The sequence below is a fragment of the Podarcis pityusensis genome (genome assembly GCF_964106645.2).
Source record: "Podarcis pityusensis genome assembly, chromosome: 2".
In the NCBI taxonomy this organism is placed as follows: Eukaryota; Metazoa; Chordata; class Lepidosauria; order Squamata; family Lacertidae; genus Podarcis; species Podarcis pityusensis.
The window spans coordinates 10,534,017-10,551,380 of record NC_138029.1 but is presented as its reverse complement, the minus strand read 5'-3'; the positions used below and the strand labels follow the sequence as shown (position 1 = coordinate 10,551,380).

The 17,364-nt window shown below is 43.2% G+C and overlaps 1 protein-coding gene and 1 long non-coding RNA gene across 2 annotated transcripts in view; one reads left to right on the top strand and one right to left on the bottom strand.

Annotated features, from left to right (window-relative positions):
- Nucleotides 1-17,364, bottom strand: part of CERS5 (ceramide synthase 5) — a 38,997-nt gene that overhangs the window by 2,165 nt on the left and 19,468 nt on the right. Inside the window, exons 6-9 of the mRNA XM_080994838.1 lie at nt 15,437-15,529; nt 11,158-11,286; nt 10,843-10,949; nt 8,929-9,085 (exon numbers count right to left, since the gene is read on the bottom strand). Coding sequence (XP_080850964.1) covers nt 8,929-9,085; nt 10,843-10,949; nt 11,158-11,286; nt 15,437-15,529 — 486 coding nt within the window. The remainder of the gene's footprint in view (nt 1-8,928; nt 9,086-10,842; nt 10,950-11,157; nt 11,287-15,436; nt 15,530-17,364) is intronic.
- Nucleotides 12,680-15,153, top strand: LOC308471209. The gene is made up of 2 exons (XR_013982793.1): nt 12,680-14,059; nt 14,098-15,153. It is a non-coding gene; the product is annotated as an uncharacterized lncRNA (long non-coding RNA).

Sequence of the window (17,364 nt, the reverse complement as noted above, 5' to 3'; positions counted from 1 at the left end):
TGACTCCCAGGCTGCGCACCTGGTCCTTCAGGGGCACAGTTACCCCATTCAGGACCAGGGAATCCTCCACATCTGCCCACCTCCTGTCCCCCAAAAACAGTACTTCTGTCTTGTCAGGATTCAACCTCAATCTGTTAGCCGCCATCCATCCTCCAACCGCCTCCAAACACACACACAGGACCTTCACCGCCTTCACTGGTTCTGATTTAAAAGAGAGGTAGAGCTGGGTATCATCCGCATACTGATGAACACCCAGCCCAAACCTCCTGATGATCTCTCCCAGCGGCTGCATGTAAATGTTGAAAAGCATGGGGGAGAGGACAGAACCCTGAGGCACCCCACAAGTGAGAGCCCAGGGGTCTGAACACTCATCCCCCACCACCACTTTCTGAAGACGGCCCAGGAGGAAGGAGCGGAACCACTGTATGACAGTGCCCCCAGCTCCCAGCCCCTCAAGACGGTCCAGAAGGATGTTATGGTCGATGGTATCAAACGTCGCTGAGAGATCCAGCAGAACTAGGAAACAGCTCTCACCTTTGTCCCTAGCCCGCCGGAGATCATCAACCAGTGCGACCAAGGCAGTTTCAGTCCCGTGATGAGGCCTGAATCCCGACTGGAAGGGATCCAAATGGTCCGCTTCTTCCAGGCGTGCCTGGAGTTGTTCAGCAACCGCTCGCTCAATCACCTTGCCCAAGAATGGAAGATTTGAGACTGGGCGATAGTTGGCCATTGTGGCCGCATCTAAAGATGGTTTTTTAAGAAGCGGTTTAATAACCGCCTATTTCAGCGGGTCTGGGAAGGCTCCCTCACGGAGGGAAGCATTCACCACCCCACGAAGCCCATCGCCCAGTCCTTCCCGGCTAGCTTTTATAAGCCAGGATGGGCAAGGATCCAGGAGACAGGTGGTTGGTTTCACTCGTCCAAGCAGCCTGTCCACATCCTCGGAGGTAACAGATTGGAATTGATCCCACTCAACTTGACTAGACAAAACTCTAGCACTCTCCCGCCCCGGCCCTGCTCCCACGGTGGAGTCTACTTCTTCCCCAATCTGAGCGATTTTATCTGCAAAAAACTTTGCAAAATCATTGCAGGAGAACATGTGGCCTGTACTGGGCCCCAATGTTGCAGGTGGTTCCGCTAAATTGTGAACCACCTTAAAAAAGTCTCCTGCTGCTGTTTTCTGCAGATGCAATAGAGGCGGTGAATATATTCTTCTTCGCCGTCGCTATCGCCACTTGGTAGGCTCGACGTTGAGCTCTAACCTGTGTCCAGTCAGATTCGGAATGAGTTATCCGCCACCGGCACTCTAGCCGTCTCAACGATTGTTTCATTGCCCTCAGATCCGTGGAAAACCACGGGGCTGTCCGGGCTCCATGCAATCGGAGAGGGCGCTTCGGAGCCGAACAGTCAATAGCCCTGGTTAACTCCACATTCCAGCGGGCCACCAGGGAATCAGCTGAAAGGCCATCAACATGGGATAAAGCATCCCCTACCACTCTCTGGAAACCATTTGGATCCATTAAGTGGCGGGGGCGGACCATCCGAATTGGTCCCACCTCCCTGCAGAGGGGATGGGTCGCAGAGAAGTCCAGTTGCACCAGGAAGTGATCTGACCATGGCACTTCTTTCATTTCGCTTTTACTTAGTGTCAGATCACCAACATCCATAGAGGTAAACACCAGGTCCAAGGCATGTCCGCGGCTATGGGTTGGGCCAGACTTATTCAGGGACAGCCCCATGGAGGCCATGCTTTCCACGAAGTCCCGAGTGGCCCCTTGTAAGGTTGTGTCAGCATGGATGTTAAAATCCCCTAGGACGACCAAGCTAGGTGTCTCTAGGAGAACATCCGCCACGACCTGAAGCAGCTCGGGCAGGGAATCCTTGGTGCAGCGGGGAGGTCGGTACACCAAAAGGAATCCTGTACTGCCCCTATTGCCCAACTTCCAGAACAAGCACTCGGAAAACTGGGTCTTCCCAATAGGACACCTGGTGCAAACTAATGACTTCCTAAAAATCACTGCAACCCCCCCTCCCCGACCACATGACCTGGGTTGCTGTGCGTAAGAGAAACCTGGTGGACAAGCAGCGGCAAGGACAGGCTCATCTGCTTCATCCAACCAAGTCTCTGTTACACATGCCAGGTCAAGTCCTCCATCCATGATCAAGTCATGGATGGCAGTGGTCTTATGAATCATTGACCTGGCATTGCACAGCAGCACCTTCAGGTCATGTGGGTACCCCTTGCTGATTCTAGTATCCATCCGGTCAAGACCAGACCTGGAGGCAGGGATAGTCCTCAGACAACGACTAAACCTGCCCCCTCTGTAATGACATGGTCTAGTCTTAGTGTAACTCCTCCTCCTACCCGTGATCACTGAGATCGGTTGTCCCAGTGCATCCCCCCCTGTGGAACATGCCCCAGCCAAATTTATGTGAAAGCTTCCTTTGGAAGGGCAGATTTCCACCAAGATCAGAAATGCTTTTTTGCAGGAGTTGTGGCTGCTACTTTTGGACCTCAAAACATTGCGGGGGAGGAAATGGAATATATTATTTCTAATGCATTTCCATTCTTCGCATAATTTTTTTAAAAATAAATGATTTGCTTCGCTGCTTTCCAATTTCTGAAAAGTGTTCAAGGGGCCAAGAATCTAAATTTTAAAGCAAATAAAATAGTAACTTTATAAGACATTCAAAAAATAACTAACCAGGTGCCAGAATGAAAATACATCAAGGATATTATAAAATGTATGTGAAATATTTAAAGGAAATAGCAAAATGACATTAAAGAGGAAGTCAGATGGATCTCCCAGGGCAGGAAATTTGACTGCTTGGTCACTAAACACACCTGAGCTATAAGGGAACATCATAAAGCTGATGGGAAGAGGTTCACCCTACAAACAGAATGCACCTCAGCTCTTCAAGAAAAAGGCCACATAGTCTTACAAACATTACTCATTCTGATGGATAACAATTTAAACAGATAATACCATTCTTTCAAGGATAGCCCAAGAGGAATATCTCCTGAAATGTAAATACTACAAGTACTTTTCACATGACCAGAATTAGCCCAAGTCTAATTTTGCCATCAGGCGTATTAATTAACCAGGTAAAAAGGTGAAGGTACCCCTGCCCGTACGGGCCAATCCTGTCCGACTCTAGGGTTGTGCGCCCATCTCACTTAAGAGACCGGGGGCCAGCGCTGTCCGGAGACACTTCCGGGTCACGTGGCCAGCGTGACGAAGCTGCTCTGGCGAGCCAGCACCAGCGCAGCACATGAAAACGCCGTTTCCAGGTAAGCATATATTAAACCAGGTAAGCATATATTAAAACAAAACCACCAGACAAGTGGTGAAGAGGTCAGACTTTCCCTCAGTGACAGGGACGGGGAATTCAGCCACGGGCCACATGGCAGTGGTAGGTGGGACCAGAAGCAAAAGCACAACAGATCCGACTCTTACCTTCTGTAAAGGAAGCTACTTCCAGCCTCATTGGTGGCTAGAGGTTTACACACATCAAGGCATGCCAGCAAGAGACATTATAATAGTTCAAGGGTACATTCTGGCCATGCAAGAACACCTGAGGAAGGCATGCACTGAGCAGGCCCAGTAGAGGGGGGGAGCTGGGGGGGAGAGACGTGAGCCCCAGAGAGTCCTGAGGGGTGAAGAGAGACCTGGAGAGCTGCATTCAACCTGTGGTCCAGGCTGAACTGTGATTGTGGTCTATGTAAGTTTATTCTTTATATATTCATAACTGAATACACACACCCACGTATTTATAATAGAGACAAGAACGTATTTCAGTAAGTGGTTCCTGGGTGACGTGATGCCATCCAAAACAGGTACAATAATATTTACTGAACCCACTCCTGCTATATTACGTATGCAGACTCTATAAAAAAAAAAGAATTACGTAACACTCAAAAGCTTGCATACACTTACACTAGCAAAAATCTGCCCTAGACAGCTTTTCATTGTTGGAACATTATTATTATTATTATTATTTTGGCCTTCATCACAAGATCTCAGGGTGGTTCACACAAGATAAAAACACAAGTGAATAATAATAATAATGATAACTCCCCCTTCCCACAGACACATTTAATCAGCCAAAGGCCTGGTTGAAGAGAAACGCCTTGTGCCTAAAAATATATATAATGAAAGTGCCAGGCGAACCTCCCTGGGGAGAGCATTCCACAAACGGGGAGTCACCACTATAAAAAAGGCCCGTTCTCGTGTTGTCACCCTCCAGACCTCACGTGGAAAAGGCACATGAAGAAGGGCCTCAGATGATGAACGCAGAGGTCTGGGGCGATTTTTATGGGGAGATGCGGTCCTTGAAGCATAGTGGTGGCAGCCACTGTGGCACTGTGCACTTCTTCCTCTAAAAGTAATCCCATGCCGCTGATTACAGTGGGAAGTAGCTTATTAGTGGCTGGTGGCGTTGTGGGGGGGCCTCATGTGGCCTTTTATTTTTAACCTTGTAAACACTGGCACAATAGTGCAGGTGAACATTCAAGGAGCTAAAGTGGGGGAGGGAAATAAAGTACTACTTTACAGAGCTTCATTTATTTTAGAAAATGTGTGTGTGTGGGCGCACGTGTTTCTCACGTCTACACTGTGACAAAGGGCTGCCTTCTCTATTGCTTGCTAATGGCTGTGAAATGCAGGAACGTACATGAAAATGGCAGATAATTTCCTGCCCACTTCCGCCAACCAAAGGTTAAGATAAAGGTGAGGTGTAAAAGCTGGGGGGTGGGAAATGTTTTTAAGGTTTTAAGCCACTCCCACTGAAAATATTATAGTGTGATGCTACAACACACCACAAGCACTAGCACACAGAGAGAAGGACCACCACCATCCGTAACAGAACAGCTCTGAAAACACACAGAACCAATAGGGAGAAACTGCAGGAAGGGTACAGATTAACTAGTGCATCATGCGGCAAGTGTTTTAGAACCCATGCGCAGCCTGAAAAAAATCCTCATGCAGACTGGCACCCAGGTCCTATAAAGTTCACAGTCCATTTCGTATTTATTGTTTACATGACTTGCCACAAGGTGGCAATAGATTACTACTGAACAGTAAAGGCACCGGCTGTTACTGCAAACAAGGCTGAAATGCTCACATCATAGTTATGTACAGATTATTCTATCTCTGCTGTAGCAGCTGTCAAGGGTAGGCCCTCCACTTGTGAGCCTGCAACCAATAGCACTCATTTACATAACACTCGGGATTTTTACCCTTGCACCTAATGTGCACTAGGTGTGCTCAAGCTATCCACACCCCTGATTACAGTTAGGCATATGGACTTTGAACAGCCCTATGGAAAGGATGGCAGGGCACCTACCAATGACAAGTTAATGATTGACAGGGTCAACTGTAGGTGCCCACTTCTCAAGAGCTGCAAATATATATTGCCTGATAGCCACCAAATGCTTTTAAGATCATAATATAAATGGGAGGCAGGAATAATTAACAAAAACTGTGTTATATTTTATAGCCATTTGTGGCAATGGTATTCCTCATGTGAAGACTAGGAATACTATGTGGCAGGCTTTTAAGTCTCCGTATCCCAGATTCCAAGGTATATCCATTTATAAATGGTGCCGATTTTAACTCTGAAAACTGTAAATGACCCGGATCCATAAGGACTGACCATGTAGGTTTTCAGAAAGTCTGGCTTCATGATGCTAAATTCCATCAGCATCCACAGTAGGGACAAGCAGAGATTTTCTTGGTGGTTGCTCAGGCCTTATGCAACACTTTTCCAACAGAACCCACCTACTATCTAATTTTTTTAAAAAATAAAATAAAATTATTATTATTATTATTATTATTATTATTATTATACTGCCCTATACACGGAGGTCTCAGGGCGGTTCAAGGAACAAAATCAAAATATAAAACCACAAAATACATAAAACCTACCAAAGCCATTTTCATAACATTCCAGAGAGAAACAATCTCATTTTAGCAACAGATGAACTGAACTAGGTTTTCAAATTTTACATGCTGTTTTATTCAGCCTTTTTAAAAAAAAAGTATGTGTTTTTAGAGTGAATATTCATTACCTGATGCATTCTATGCTATATTTTCCTTTCCAAAGAAAGGAAGATTTAATTGAAAAAAATACTAGCAAGATGAACCACAGAGCTGAAGGTCCACAGATGAAGGTCGCACACAAAGATTATAGCCACCTACGTCAATATCAGAGACCTGACTTTCTTGTGAGCAGTTTTCAGATTAACTAACAACTGTTTGAAAGAAACCTGCAAAGCACAGCTGGTTTGAGGCTAAACAGTGTTCAGACTCATTTTAGACACAGGTAGTCCCCCCGCTCCCCTCTACCGGCCACAATAGCAGATTGCACTTACATACAAGAAGAGGAAGAGATCCAGCTTCAGTCTGGCACAGAGAAAGGAGGGAGAGAGAATGAAGAATACAGAGGAGAGTCCTTCCCTGACTAGGTCACCTGATCAGGAGAGAAAAGCAAGGAGAGGAGAGATGCAGGTCTCCTGCAAGACACCCCAAGCTTGAAAATCAGCTATAGCCACTCAGCGGATAAATGAATGAAACAAACATGGGTGAGATCCAGACTTCCCCTTCCGTTAATGGAAGGGACTGAGATCCAGCTGAAGATCCTGTTTAAAGAAAAGTGGAATGGGCAAATTTTACTGATTCTCCCCTTCCCCAGCATTCTTCAGCACTACTTCCCAAGTAATTCTGGAAGGCTCCCCTCAACCCGGCTTGCTTGCTCCCCAGCTCTACTCATGGCACATCTAGATTCAATCCACAAATATATATGTAATTAAGATACAAACACAGGAAAAGAAAAGATGCAGTATCTAAGCTGCAAGGCAGAGAAGAAATTGGGGTTATTTGAATACAGTGGTGCCTCGCAAGACGAAAATAATCCGTTCCGCGAGTCTCCTCGTCTAGCGGTTTTTTCGTCTTGCGAAGCAACCCTATTAGCGGCTTAGCGGATTAGCGCTATTAGCAGCTATTAAAGGCTTAGTGGCTTAGCGGCTTAGAAAAAGGGGGGGGGAGCGAAAAAAATCGCAAGACTCGCAAGACGTTTTTGTCTTGTGAAGCAAGCCCATAGGGAAATTCGTCTTGCGAAGCGCATCGAAAAACGGAAAACCCTTTCGTCTAGCGGGTTTTTCGTCTTGCGAGGCATTCGTCTTGCGGGGCACCACTGTATGCAGAAAGAAAAGTACTCAGGCATCATTAAAATGCTCTACAGGAAAGCAAATGCCCAATACTATAGAACTGTTTATCTCTGTAAATATATAGTATTTAGCTAAGATTCTGATTCTGAATTGTTCAGATAAATTATCTCTCTCTCTTTTGCAAATCTGCTTCCATGGCCACTTTCATAAGAACAAGTAGTTTTCACTTCTTTCCTACATAAAACTATAGCCTCTCCTCCTCCCACAAAGCCCTGCACACACAATAGCAGGCTAAACACAAGCCCTACTTTGAGAGCCAGAGGTCTTAATAAACTTAGCTACCTGTCCTCCTTCATGCCAATGTCCTCCTCAGAAAAAAAGTGAAGGCAAGCTAAGTTCTGGCAATGTAGTGGCTTCCAATGCTTCTTAAAGGAGCGGCTTCTAAGAGTCAGTTCTAGCACCTATGCTCAGCAACACTGCAGGTAAGGGCCTGGAGCACTCACTGCTACAAAGCAAAGAGGAGTTTAGCAGCAAGGCCCTTTCGGCCTTTCAATATCACCTTTCCTTCTGCTGGGTGTATCTGACACACTGATCAGCTCCTGGAATTAAATATCCCCATTTTTAGTAACTAGAACAGTGAAGTGGAATATACGGAGAAATGCTCCAGAATGTTACACTGGAGAGCAATATGCACAAAGGATAGGCAAACCTCCTGCGTTATGATCAGTATGATCTGCATCGGTGCAGCATCAATTCTCATTCCAGAAAATTCCTTCTATGCCACTGCATTTTAAAACAAAAAACCCAGAGCCCTCCAGCCTTTCAGTGCAGTGTTCCTATGTCCACTAACAAGGGTTGGTATGTGATAATACAGAATCCAGCAACTCAATATCTGTTTTTACAATTTACATCTTTAAAAAGTGCTTAGGATTGAGAAGACAGATTTGAAAGTGTGTGGGAATCCAAGAAGGGGGAGCTAAGAATGCCAAGCATTATTCCAGTTTGTACAGGCTCTGCCTAGCTTTGTGCCGCTCCCTGATGCCTATTAAAACGTATTGTGCACACTTTGTGCATTATTGTTTATATGGACAGATTTTACATGGTGCTGTTTCAAGCTTTTCTTGGTGCATACTTGTATTTTTTAGCAGTTGTTTACCCCTAGCACTGTTAGGTAGGCCAGGTTTATCTGGCAGCAATAAAATGTTGGTACCAGAATTCAGAGTGCAAAAAAACGTTAAGAGTAGCCTTGCTGGATCTGACAAAAGGTCCATCTAGTTTTCATAGTGGCCAACCAGATCTGCTGGGGCAGCATTTCCTACTTCAGTCAAACCTAAGCCTCTGATGTTGTCTGGTGGGGAGCATTTGATATGTAACATGAAGTACAGCTCATCAGGGAATTCTGAGCAAAATTGCGATTCACTCTGCAATTGCACCTTTACAAGTGCGTAACATTCATCAATGTGAGAGAACTACTTGGGTGGTCTGGATAAATATGGGCAGTCTGGAGAAGGATCAAGAGCAATGGCTGGTGTGTTTGTGTGTGCGATTACTAATGGGAGGAAGTAGAGGTGTGAAGAGAGACAAATACTTTTCTCATTCTAGCAGCTACTTAACATATAAATTAAAATGATATCGAAGTAAAAAGTTGTCATCTCAGGCAGCAGTCTGCCTTCTTCAAAGCCACAGGTGTTTGTGAAATATGCAAAAAAGGAAGCAAGTATCTGGGAGTTCCCAGTGCTTAAGCAAGTTGGAATTCATACCTTCCCTCGTGCCAGGGCCTTGTAGGCAATGCGAATGATGAAATAGGACCAGATGACATTTAGAACTTGCAAAATTAGAAGAAGCCCATTAAATAGCCACCATGATGTATAAGGGCCAATTATTTCCTTGCTTTCAAACAAAGTTGTGTTCAGTAACCTGCAAGACAAAGAAGTGAGTTGTTATATTGGCACTTTGCTTATCTTTCACAACTCCCAGCTTCTAGATAGAAACCAAGCTGACTGGACTACAAAAACATCTGCCCCATAAAAAAAATCCTTTACGGAATGTTAATGCCTCCAGTCTTAAGACATCTCAGTGGCACAGGTTTCTTCTCCATTCAGTTTTTGTTAATGCTTTGATTGAGTCAGGAGCTGAAATGCTTAGCAATTCATCTATTTCCAGAAAAAAATAAAAAGGTCTGTTGGTTTTACATGTTTAATGGATTTAGGAAGCCTTACACTGACAGAAAATGTGTGATTTACCCCACTGCACCTTGCTGCAGCAGGAAAATATCAGATCTATTAAGGACTTTAAAAAGGGAGAAAGCCAATGAAATCTGAGGCCTCTGGTTGCTAGAACTCAAGAGAGCCTGAAACTCTCCTCCCGCAGGTCTTCATTAGTCAAACCTGCCTTTGCACTCTCGGAGGAGGGACCTTCCCACCTCTAAAGGGAAAAACAGTTTCTACACGAGCCACCGCATGCTATTTGATAAGTGCAGTATGGCATTACACAGTATGCAACCACTGAGACAGCAAAGTCACTTCCCATTGCAATCTGAGATAAGCAGGCATACCCGGGAAACAGGGGGATTACAATAAGACCAATGGAAACAGCATTAAAGATTCACTGGCTCCCTACCACACGCCAAGGGCTTGCTGAGTGATATAGCAACAATACGTACAGGCTGCCATGGCGTAATCACAATCAGTGGGGCCAGTAGTAAGAAGATTTGTTTGCTTGCACAGACCAATGCACCAGTGCAAGAATACATTTCAAGTCATTTATTACTCTGAAATCTCTCCTCGGTTGAGGGAGTACTCTACTGCCATAGCTGAAAATGATAACTAGGATAGAAAGTTGGCATGAGTTGGCTCAGAGGGACATCTGTCGATCACACCTCAAATGCAGATGTGCTGGGCAGCCTAATTCCTGTTCCCAAATCACTCAGCACAAAGGAGCAACCCTGGGTTGCAGGATTCCTCCTGGATTCTCATGCGTCAACAGTAACTCCTGAAGAGTGCTTTCTACCTGTGCAGGCTCCCTGTGTAATCCAGAAATCTGGGCAATCCAAGTTCTAAATCTTGCAAGGGCCTACACAGATATAAAGTTGAAGCAGGACACCTTTTCTGAGTGGCTAGCAGGAGCCACACAGTATAACAAGCGATACTCAATGGGTTCCCTTCCAATACCTCTCTATCCACACAAGTAATGCACAAAGTATCAAGAGGAACTGTTCAACAATCTCCACCGATTCCAACTGGCCCCTTCTGCAACAGGGGGAGAGGACCTCTGGCATTATGACTGAATGGAGACCAGGGACCACATTCCATATCCTGCCTCTCGAGCACAAGCTGCAATGGCACTGCGCAACCTGAAGAGATTGAAACCCAACTCAGGGCCCACCTTAAGTATTTTGCCATTGTATATAAAATATTGAAACAGCACAACCAAAACTTGGAGCTCCTGATGCCTCCTCATGCATTCTGCCAGGCCCTTTTGCTTCCTGAGTCCCAAAATCAATCAAGTTCTTCAGGGGATATGCTTCTTATCACACATCTGTGAAGGGGTCCTGTTACAGAGGTTACCTGTGTGCTACAGCTGTTTAATCGTCTGTACCAGACTCTTGGCGCAATGAACCCCTAAAGTTATCCCTTGACTTGCTCTCCCCCACCTCAATCCCAGTAAATACTTACCAGAAAGGATAAATCCCCAAACGAGTAACAATGAACACCACACAAAACAGTACAAAGGTGGCATCACAGACTCGCTGGTATTTGGCATAGTTGGCAATTTTTGCTACCTGAGGGGGGAAAAGGGAGAAGCTCTAAGAAAACTCCTCCAGACTTCAATGCAATAATCCCATCATTTAAGAAATGGTTTAAGAAATGGTTATTACTTTTTTCCGTTGTATGCAAATGGATTTCTAGAAAAAAATTAAAAGCATCTAACACAAATAAGCCATTTTAATACCGTGGTAAAAACTCGATAGAGCTGTGTGAGGTACTTACTTCTAGGAAGCCATCTGCTATATCATGAACCAACAAAACCAAGCTTCCTACCCGCACCATGTTGTTCATATAGGAGAAGCTAATGAGTGTAACTGATAACAGGTGATGAATAAACATGACCAGGAAATCCTGAAAAAACAAGTACCAGCATGATATCACTATGGAGTGCAAGGAACACAACATAATACAGATTAGGAAATCTTTAGTTTAGCACCTACAAACTTCTTTCTGACACAAAGGTGAGCTGCTTTCAAGATCAAAATGATTTATTATAGAACAGTGGTCTAGAAATGTGTACAGCCATCACTTCATCACAAATCAAACTGGTGTGCCATTAGTGTTATTGAAAACCTTTTCTTCCAAGTGAGAAAGTTTCCTGATCCTCAACAGCAATGACAACATGGGATTTGCACCTTGGCCAACATCTTTATCAAGTTATCTACTCTTGTTCCTGGTCTGTCACATGCAGTTCAGACCCTGGGAGAATGTACGTAAAGTTAAGATTATTATGTTTTGCATCATTTTACACTTGTTTACAGTGAATTGCATTTGCCTTTTCACTGCCCATTTACTCAATTTGGAGAGGCCAATTTGGAGCTCTTCGCAATCTCTTTCTGTTTTAACAACCCTGGACAATTTAGCATCATCAGCAAATTTGGCCTCCTCACTGCTCACTCCTAACTCCAAATCATTTATTAGCAAGTCAAAAGACAAAAACCCCACTACTTCTCTCTGTTTGGAGAACTGTTTATTCCTACACTTTGCTTCCGGCATCTTAACCAATTCTTGATCTGAAAGAGGATCTCTCTTATTCCTTGACTACTAAGCTTTCTCAGGAGTCTTTGGTGAGGTACTTAGTCAAAAGTACAGTGGTACCTCTGGTTAAGAACTTAATTCGTTCCGGAGGTCCGTTCTTAACCTAAAACTGTTCTTAACCTGAGACACCACTTTAGCTAATGGGGCCTCCCGCTGTTGCCGCACCGCCACGGCACAATTTCTGTTCTCATCCTGAAGCAAAGTTCTTAACCCGAGGTACTACTTCTGGGTTAGTGGAGTCTGTAACCTGAAGCGTATGTAACCTGAAGCATCTGTAACCCGAGGTACCACTGTATTTTGGAAGTCCAAGCCAACTGGATCACTGTTATCTAGTCGTACCTTGGATGTTGAACAGCTAAGTTGCCGAACATTTTGGTTCCTGAACAATTGAAAACCGGAAGTGATTGTTCCAATTTTCAAACGATTTTCCGAAGCCAAACATCTGACATAGCTTCCATGGCTTCCAATTTGAGTGCAGGAAGCTCCTGCAGCCAATCAAAAGCCGTGCCTTGGTTTTTGAACGGTTCCAGGAGTTGAATGGACTTCCGGAACGATTAAATTCAAGAACCAAGGTACGACTGTATATGCTTATTGACATTCTCAAAGAATTCCAATAGGTTTGTGAGACAAGGCTTTCTCTTGTTCTATATAGTTGGTTATTTTATCTTTAACATTACTTTCCATCAGTTTTCCAGGGACAGTTAAGCTAACCAGCCTGTAATTTTCAGGATCCCTGCTGGAACCCTTTTTAAAAAATAAAATAAAAAATATTGTGCTACGCTACTTTGGCTGCTTTCCAGTCCTCAGGTATGGAGGCTGATCTGAGGGACATTGCAGAACAGGGTTATTTGCTATATAGGAGTGTCTCTCAATGTAGTCAGTTTGAATAAGATAAAATTAGGGTTTTTTGTAATCTGAAATGTTATCAGTAAAGGTATTGCTTTGGGAGAAAATCACTGGTGCCAGAGTAAGACAATAGTCTTTTTTATTTTTCTTTCAGCAACCTCCCATTCTGGGTGTAGAATCTGTACAGATTGGGTAGCCTATTCTAGGAACCAAGCCTCATGATAAGCAGCCAATGCTGGGCACTCCTTCATTGAAAACAGTTTACTCACAATCCTTGCAAAATATACCATGTAGACTGCTGAAAAGTCAATGCTACAGCAACCTTAGAGTATTTATTTTATTGATGGGTTGATTGAATTTATATACTGCCTGATGCCCGGAGGTCCCAAGGCAGTTCACAGAATAAATAAGTACCTTGGGACTTGGGTCAGGGACTCAAGGTTTAGGAAGCATATATAAAAACAATTGCATTCAACAATACTCAAACTGCCTCTTTTCCAAACTTCTCATGTAATTCTACTAATAGGCCAGCAAAATACTAACAGGTGTACTCACTAACTCTTCAACAAGTTACTAGGTAAGATTCTGCTAGGGCTGCCTGAGTAAACTGAAGTACACACATCTCCCTCTCCTAGGGATCTCAACAGTCAGCTGAAGGAAAGAGATTATAATTATAATAATAATAATAATTTAACTGGAGATTAACTCCAGTTACAGTGACACAAAAAAAAGGGAAGATTAGCTTGTGTAAAACATTTGCCTCCATATAAATATTTTTGGAGCAATTCTTACTGAGGCATATAGCTGAAAATGTTTTAGTGAAAGTGGTCAGCCACAAAACATTTCAGGGAGAACTCACAATCGAGACATTAAATTTCTGGTGGTTTCTGCTCACATGATTGTCCGAGAGAAAAATAATGAAAATGCCACATCAGTTGCCTTGTTCCCCATGAATGCATACACAGAAGACATTCTGGAAAAGCACCCATTCTCCAACAATGTATTGAGAGACTTCCAGGTGCATTCAGTTTCCAGTGGTTTGCAGAAAGCAAATAATGGCAGCAGCAATTAAAACAACTGCTTCTTTTACTGGTAACTGCATTTAGAAACTATTCACTGTAACTGGGCAGTACCTCTGCAACCCACAAAATATCTCAAAACTAAATTCATCAGCTCCTGTTTGTTGAATATGGCCCATTTATACAGAATGCCAAAAATGTTTGCAGCCAAAATATGAGCAGTAACTGAGAAGACAAATGCACAACATCCTAGGCCCAGACAACTGATGACAGTGGTAATTGGATTTAAGATAATCTTAATCCAATATTTTCTATTTATTTTCCTAGTTGTCCTCTAGATCCTTCAAGTTCTAGAAACATTAGCCCAGTTCCTTTGTTTTGAAATGATGGGGGTACATTATCATGATGACTCCAGGACACATCAACAGCTTTACAAAAGAGTTCCCAGGTCTGAAATATTTATCCTTATAGCTACTATAACACAACTATTCAACTCCTGTTTGTGCCTTGTGCTCTGCTATATGTACATGTTAATGCAACTGATTTTTATCTGTCATATTTATTCTTGATGTCTGTTTCTTACAGAAATGCAATACAATGTCTGTGGCTTTGGGATTCCATACTTTTCTTTCATACTCTTGAATTCCAGTTTGCTCACTGTATTCACAGAACCTTATTCAGGAAACACAAGACCACTTTTTGTAAATTGGATTTCTCATGGAAGGATGTTTTCGACTAGCTGATCTATATTTTTTTTTATAAAAAAAGCTTTAAAATTAAATTTTTATTATTAGTTTTAATTTTCTCTCTCTGTAAGCTCCTTTGAACATATGCCTTAAGGACGCTACTGCTTTCAACAATCAAATGGGAAATGTTAAATTCCTTCCATAATCAAATTGGGAAAGCATCTAAATCACAACTTACTGAGCATTTCTCCGTTGAACACTATCTAAGCAGAGAAATCTAGAGATATTGGCATGAAAACAAGTTGAAATTCAGGTTTAAGGAACCTAAAACACAAACAGGATTAATAGCATGCCTAGGTAAAGCAATATTGTGGAGCAGGGGGAAAGAGGAAAGGATATAAACCCATGAAACTAGTGACATTTATTTGCCTGGACAGCCCAATGTCATATATCTAAATGCACATTTGTACCGGATTCACACTGGACCTGACTACAACACCATGTAGGGCAACCTTCAGCAGTGCCCTTCAGATGCGGGTCAGCACAGCCTCAATATGAATTTTCCAGCTGAGGGCACCTGTTTGTTTTTGTTCTAAACCCATGCTTTCAGAATAGCTCAAAAAAAACAAGCTAGGAAATGTAGAAAACCACACATAGGATTCCTTAGTTCCTCCCTGTCCTAGAAAAGGATAAAAGGCTCAACCAGCCTCACATGAGTCATCATAATACATTCACACATACACGTACTTCACTCATCACAGGTTTGCATTTGATGTAAGTCTTCTAATCAAAGTAGGTTTTATTATAAGATACAAATCAGTCATTCTATTACTTGGTACTGAATTATTCTTCCCCTCATTCAGAAAGGTTAATGGGATTGTTTAAGGCTCCTGGAAACAGCTAGTTAATTACCTTTCGCTTCACATCTATAAACTGTGAAAACACAAGAGACCAGTAGAAGGCCAGTTGCACAAAATAATAGTAGTAAAGGCTGGATGATAGGGGCTGAAAAACAGAAAGAAAGTCTTGTTTAGAAACAGCATGTAACATATGCATTAAGAGCTACTTAAAGCAGGACAGTCCAAATGCTGTTGGATTCCAATGCCCATCAGCTCCCAAGGGTCAGGGAAGATGGGAGCTGTAGTCCATCAACATCTGGAGGGCCACAGGTTCCCCACCCCGATTTAAATACTTAAAACCACTGATAGGAAATTGAGTCCAGCCAGAGAGCCAGATCCTGATGTCCCCCAACCCCAAGGATGTAATTGACTTATAGCTGGGACCACTCACCTATCAATCTTCTGATGTCATCATGACCCCAGGTGAAGCATCCCTTTGCCTGTGCAATTTTATTTCAAAAAGTGCAAGCGAATGGAATGTTTCTCTGCAGGGCTTGTAAACCGATAGGCATGTGTTGCTTTGGCAAGGGATTGGGTGTTCAACCTTGACTGGGGGCTCCAAAGTGCAGCCCATCTCAGCAGGGTTTGCTATCACTGTCAATCGACTGATTGAAGCTGACAACAAGGCTTGCTTGCCAAAAAGCAATCGGGAGCACACTTTTCCATTCTCTATTGCTCCTTTGTACCTGAATCTTTGCCTGTCCACAACTGGTGTCACATGTGACATCAGGTGTGGGGCAGGTAGGTGTAGTTTAGGGGAAACAACTTTGCAGGACAATCTGGGACCACTTTCTAGCCTAATTTGACCTACAGGAGAATTAGAGATTCTCCACTGCTGGCTTAAACAGGTAAGTGTTTATGTCCTTCCATCCTGTAAAATGATAACCTAAGCATTCAATATTGTAATTACAAAGAAACCTATCCTCCCTTCTTTCGGTTCTTCCCGCTTCCTCCCCCAGAGCTGCTATTATGTGTGGTTTTTTTAAGTGAGATCTGATGGCAGATCTCCCAAAATCATACCCAATTGTACCCTTATATAAACTGAACAGCTGTCATTTGCACTTAAGGATAACATTAGGCTGGCAGCACAAACTCCCACACCACTTGAAACCTGGTGGCCTGACCACACCCAAATGCCCCATGAGAAAAAGCAACACTTCCTTCTCCTGGTCATAGTTCTTAGCTTTCAGGGAAAGGGCAATATTTCTGATACCCCACTCCCAAAATCTCAATGAGGGGTAACAAGCTAAGGACTGGGGGAAGACAAGTAGATTGGTTGGATAAAAGACTAGAACTGTCTATTCCCCAGGCTGCAAAACTTGACAGGCCTTTAGCTAACTATTAAAAAGTGTGTCTTCCATTTAGCAGGTGTCTACAAAGAAAAGGCCACAGATTACTTGCCATGTGTGCTTTTGAAATACATGTTACTTAGACACAGCAATTTTAAAAGAGGAGGATCAGAGAAGAATTCAGTATTACCATCCAAGTATCATGTAAAAAACAAACAAAATAAACTAGAGAGCAATCAGCCTGTACTATTTGGAGCCTCAAACCCATAAAAAAGCACTTTTTTGATAGATCAGCAGCAAGACAAAAACTTAGGTGAGTTCAGATGCAGAGAGTGTTTATTTAGCGACTGGATGGTTTTCAGCACACACAGTTTTTCTCACTAGTTTTCAATCTATCTACATAATGACTGCAGGACTAAAAGAAGGTCTACACCACACAGAGAACTGCCACTATAAATCTCTCCCTATTGCATCATTCCAGCTATTTTGTATTCCCTCATTCCTTACGTTTAGCACTAAAGCATCAAACACATTCTAAGTAAAGTATGCCCATTACCTCCTACACAGACCAGATCATTAAAAGGCAGACAGAAAGGCATGCTAGTGGAATGTGTAGCAAAGCATAATATGCCCATTTGCTCTAAGAATTACG